This window comes from Zingiber officinale, chromosome 1A, assembly GCF_018446385.1.
Source record: "Zingiber officinale cultivar Zhangliang chromosome 1A, Zo_v1.1, whole genome shotgun sequence".
Taxonomy (NCBI): Eukaryota; Viridiplantae; Streptophyta; class Magnoliopsida; order Zingiberales; family Zingiberaceae; genus Zingiber; species Zingiber officinale.
Window position 1 is genome coordinate 4,864,380 of NC_055987.1, and position 5,789 is coordinate 4,870,168.

At 39.7% G+C, this 5,789-nt stretch overlaps 1 protein-coding gene across 1 annotated transcript; it reads right to left on the bottom strand.

Annotated features, from left to right (window-relative positions):
* Window positions 1–630: 630 nt before the first annotated feature.
* On the bottom strand, window positions 631–2,858 carry LOC122016193 (pentatricopeptide repeat-containing protein At1g62680, mitochondrial-like). Its single transcript, XM_042573429.1, has one exon. It carries the CDS (start codon window positions 2,780–2,782, stop codon window positions 953–955), a length of 1,830 nt encoding a protein of 609 aa, XP_042429363.1. The 5' UTR covers window positions 2,783–2,858; the 3' UTR covers window positions 631–952.
* Between the last annotated feature and the right edge of the window lie 2,931 nt (window positions 2,859–5,789).

The following is a 5,789-nucleotide window of genomic DNA, read 5'->3' on the forward strand; positions in this document are numbered from 1 at the left end:
TAGAGTGACACTTTCTTAGTAATTTTGCATTTATTTTTTTTTAAATATAGTCAATGTAATATTATGTGTGACATGTAAAACAAAAATATTTTTGAACCTACCTTTAATTTTTTTTTCAAATTATTTTAAAATTTTAATCACAAAACAATGTAATAAAAATCGAATTCCAATATTCTTTAACTTAACTTATAAATAGAAGTAAGCATACGTACAAAATTTATAATTTCATTTGCCACCATATTAATATTTTAAAATTTAAATTTATACTATTTTTTTTTATATAAAAAAAAATCTTCCAAAACTTTAAAAGTCCTAGGCTGTATAAATGATTTCTATCACTTATGGTGGTAAAAAATAAATATGCTCGCTCTCAGCGTCCCAATGATTAGCACATAAGGAATTCGAACCCCAGACCTTATGATAACAACACCTCATGCGTTAACCACTAAAGCCATCTAAGGGAACATAATTTCTGTCACTTATGAAATGGTTATGAGTTGATAAACTATAAATGATTTGTACTTCAACTTTCATCTTTTGTTTTTGTTTTGTTATTTTGAGAAACATGATCAATGAGTTCCCAAAAGCAAATTATTGTTATGAAAGAAAAATAATATTAACTATATAAATAAATCTAACTTGCTGACACTTGCAAACAGATTAGTGGTGGATATCTGTAGACAAAAGAACCAGAGAAGCTTTTGAAACTGAACTTCGTTCTCCTCTTGCCTTAAACAAGCTGTTCTAATTACAGTGGCATTTGCCTTTCATCACATCTTGATCTTCTCCTCCCAACAAAATTCTAGCTCCAACAGGGAGCAACTCAACTTCCACCGGCTGGAGGGAAGAAAAAAAAACACTTTGCTTGGCCTCATGGATCGATGGATCATCAAGGATGGTCGATCAAATGGCCCATGTTCTGAGCATTGCAGTTAGGTTTTTCAAGTTGAGATTACTGAAACACTCTCTCCATGTTAAGACCTTTAGGTGGTTTCCAATGCGGAACTACACTCCTTTTAACCGCAGCTGCATAAACTCCAAAGGCCTCCAGAACTCGCCCCAGTCCACATAACGCACTGAGCAGTATGCTAAATGAAAATTTACTGGGAATTCTATCTCCATCAATCATAAGAACCAAAACACTTATGGCATCATCACATCTCCCTTGTTCACATAGAATGCGAAGAATGACATTGAATGTCATCATTCTAGGAGAATAACCATTCCTCGCTATCTCATGTAGGTGGAACAAAGCTTTATCAACTTCTCCTCCTCTAGCAAGAGCTTGGACCATCAAGCAATATGTGTAAGGTGACAGACCATGACCAACTTCCTTTATTAACTCGAACAGTTCATTAGCATCTTTTAGCACCTTGTCATCGATCACAGGTTGCCTGCAAATGCCTCTGAGGAGTGTGTTCATGCAACGCTCGTCCACCACAAAACCAGCATCCCTCATTTCCTTATAAATTCTCCAAGCTGCAGAAACCTCGCCCTGTCGCAACATGCCCTGTAAAATGATAGTGTAACTAATAAAATCTGGTTGGCAATCTCCTCTTTGCATTTTTTTCAAGAGACGATGCCCTTCCAAGGGCCTGCCTGCTTTGCAATATCCATTGAGAACACTGTTATAAGTGACGATATCTGGCATTAGACCAATCTCTTCTGCTTCCTTGAGCAATTCCATTGCATCATCACATCTTCCAACCATGCAAAAGCCATCTATGAGCAGCGTGTATGTGTATATGCCAGGTTGTGTGGAAGAACTCTTGATCTTCTTCAAGAGTTCAAATGCCTCCTCTAACCTACCAACATAGCACAAACCTCTGATCAGACTATTGTACTCGCGGATAGATGGTTCATAACCTGTTTGGAGCATTATCTCGAACACTTTAAAGGCCTTTTTCATTCTCCCCCTCTTGCTCAAACAATTGATCAAACACGAGAATGTGCCATGGTTTGGATGATACCCTCTTTCAAGTATGTCTTCTAAAGTTTGCATTGCCTTGTCGGGTTCATTCTTCTTGCAGAAGCAATGTACCATGATCGAATAGGTCCCGAAGTCTGGTGCTATCCCTTCACATGGAAGTTTGGAGAAGAAGTTAACAGCATGCTCATACTCACCAGCTTTGATCAGAGCTTTTAGAATGTCATTGTAATCAGAAATTGTCAAATTTCTTTCATCAGATTCGAACAGATCAAGAATTTTCACACGTTCTTCGAGAGGCAGCTTGACAAATATCTTGACCAGGCATACAGCATCCAAGCTGCCAACTTTTTTGAGGCAGAATTGACTTTCTTCTTTTGCATAGTTAACATTGGCATCCTGTTCTTTGTCCTTCGCTTTGTCATCGCCAGCTTCCACAATCATACTGAAAGCTTCCTCTTCGATGAGCTCAAATTCTTCTCCGACGATACCAAAACGATTATCATTCTTCTCGAATTTAATCACTCCGCTTTCTTCCGTAGCAAAATCACAAATTCCGCCTTTTTCTTCCATGCCACCAACTTCCACGACGGAACTGAGCAAATCTACTTCGGTCTGTGTGCATAATCCTCTATGCCTCCTAAAGTCGAGAAATTTCGGCTCTACCGCGCTCCTTAAGGTCATCCTTCGCAAGCAAAATAGTGCCTTGAGATGAACAGACTTACCTCGACGGAAGTTGGCAGTGGAAGGATACTTGTCTACCAAAGAAGAATCGTAGAGCAGGAATTCATTGAGGAAGCGGCGAGGAGAGGAGAGCGCGGGAACGAGAGAGAAAGGCGCGTGGAGCGAAGACATCGATCGAGGATTGCATCGGCACGTCAACAAAGGGTTTGAGGTCGAGGGTTGCGGTGATTGGGGAAGAGACGCGTTACGATCACCGTCGGTGAGTCGAGATAAGTTTCACCTTCGACCGACTGGGCTTTATGAATAATGGACCTTAGGTCGAGGGCCCAATTCCCCGAGGTTGCTTTTTTCCTATGGTTTTTGGGAGCAGAGATCTCCTGAACTATTTTTTTGTGGTCGAGGGAATGTGCAACTCATATTTGTGGTTGGATCGTGGCTACAATTTATCGTAAATTATTGCAATTCTTTCTTGGGTCTATCGCCCCCATCAGGTTATAATTTTTATTCAGAGCGGACGGCCGGAGGCCGCCTAGAGGCAGCCCGGAGTCCTCCGGTAGTGGATAAGTGGCCAGGTTACTGGGCGCCGAGCGAGGATGTCCTCCGGGCGACCTTCCGCTCCAAACAAAAACTATAACCTGATGGGGACGATGAACCCATGAAGGGATCACAATCATTTGTGGTCGGATCACAGTCACGATCTATCCGTAAATACGAGTGGCACATCCTCTGGACCACAAAAAATAGTCCAGGAAATCTTATCTCGATTTTTGGGACAGGGATCCTCTGGTCCAGGATCCCTGAACCAATCCTGGATCCTTGTATGTTCATTGGATGGGTGGACTATACCTCACCTGTTAAATAAGTGGGGTCCAGTTCATCTCACCAATGAATATGCAGGGCCTTCTCTGGTCCAGAAGATTCTGGATCAGAGGATCTGACCTCTGATTTTTTAGCCTTTTGATTCATTTAAAATTATTTTCCAGATTTTTTTTATAATATCCCGTTCTTATCTGGCTAATCATGATTAATATAGTTTTCCGTCTGCCGCTAAGATAAATATTGAAGTGCAAGTGACATGTAATCCCACTGAAGTTTCCAAGGGCTGCTAAGTTAAATATAGAAGCGCAAGTGACAATTCACACAATGGCCAAACGGTTCCATTAGTTCACACAATGGCTAACGGTTTCAAAATTGCAAAAAGGGCTGTAAAGTTGCATTCAACAATAGCGGCATGGTTTTAACACAGATGAAGTGTCTCTTCCTTCCTAGAAACCCAATGAAGTGTTGCTTTGCAGTTTCCAGATCTGTTGCCACTAAAGTTGAAGTTGGTGCAAGTGCTCCAGCAGCTCCATCCACTTTCTGAGCTGTGAGGCATCATCTTTTGTGCTCTGAGGCCCCCATGGAAGTGCTTCTTCATTGGCAGTCAAAAACTTTCTGAGCTTGCTGAACAATCTTTCAAAGTGAATCAGATTTTGGACCAGAAATATCGGAAATATTAAGAATCACCAAGGCCTCAGGTTTTCCCCTGTCCTACACTGAATTGTTTAATCTCATCAAAAGGGGTGTACCAAAAGCACCAAACCAACATTATTTATGGTTGTGCTGGAGACATAATAATACAAAAGTGAGCATGCCACAATCAAATCCAACTGTTGGGAATAATTTTCTTTCTTTACAGTCAACCCTTCTCTCATTCCAATTTGCACTTTTTAATATAAAAACAAAAAAGAAAGAAAGAAACATGTATTTGCCCTTTTGATGTGTTGCTAGTGCAGTCAGACAGCCTGCCTCATTTGAATATGTAAGATTCCTTGTGGGTATTAGAGCAAGACAGGGATTTAGGTGGGCATTACAGATTATAGCTAGATGCCTCAACTCTAAAGAGAGTAAAAGATAAGGCATTAGAAGGATCATTTAAATTGAATCCAGACGACTGTTAAACCGATTTCTTTAGTTCCACTAGTTCGATCGAAGTAAAAGTCGAACCAGTGGACTCCACTAAATGGAGCTTGGAACAAGACAATTCCAGTAAAGAACTGTTGAGGCCTTCTTCCTTGTCCTGTATCGAAATTTTCAACATCAGAAGCTCTAACACCATAAGACAATGTAATCACTTTTTTGGAGCCTGATGATCATGATTGCAATAACCCTGCAGAATCATATCTAGTAAAATCATCATTAACTAAATGCCAAACCTACAGTAACCTGATCATTAACTATAAAGATGACAGAACTCAATACATAAAACCCCAAAATATGAGCTGTATGTGCTGCTGCATTTGTACATGAGCCTGCGTGTACAGCTTAGAGGATGAAGATATAAATGTGATGACAAGGACCTTCATGCATCCCTTTCTCAAACTTGCAAACACTGGCTACGTTCCAAGAGCAGGTACAACCCATTTTCATGAAATTTATTGACAGTTGTTTTTGGTGGTCCAGTGTATTCACTAAATTATCAATCTGATTTACAGACTGTATTTTATAATCACTTTACTACTGGAGATTCTCACAGCTAAAAAAAATATTTTTTTTCTAAGTATCTTACTCAGTCAACTGTCTGACCTGCCACTATTTTGCTTTAGTCAAATAAATTTATAAATCTTTAACATACTTGACAGGTTTAGTGAGCCTGTTTCTAATGTTTATTGAGAAGCTCTCTGAGCCATGTCAGAAAATGAGCTTCTGCCATGTGATTGATCTTCATTTCTGAACGTCCACAAGTGCATGAGTTGGAAAAAGAAAAAGGAAACATACTGTCGCAACATAATCAATCTGTACTATTGTTGTGTTTACTAATGAGTTGTACTCTTATTTCTTACTAAATTCAAAGGAACTCAGTAGAAACCCTTTGCCCTGCTGCTTTCTGCCTTTATTGTCAGAAGCACTGAAGCAGCTTGTTTGCCACTCGAGATATCTACTAGCAAAAAGCATGGAAGTATGGCAGTGTTTTGAGAACTGAACAAGGAGAAACATGAGCTAACAATATTTGAATACCAGTAAGACCTTTCAGATTTAATTAAACATGCAACTTAGAGTTCCTGGTGACTGCTACAAGATGAATGGAATGATCGCATCGCTTGGGCCTGCAAGTTCGAATCGAAAACTCAGAATTCAATCACATGGATATCCAGGATGCATCCATAAAGGAAACTGTAAGAGTAAGAAAACTATAACA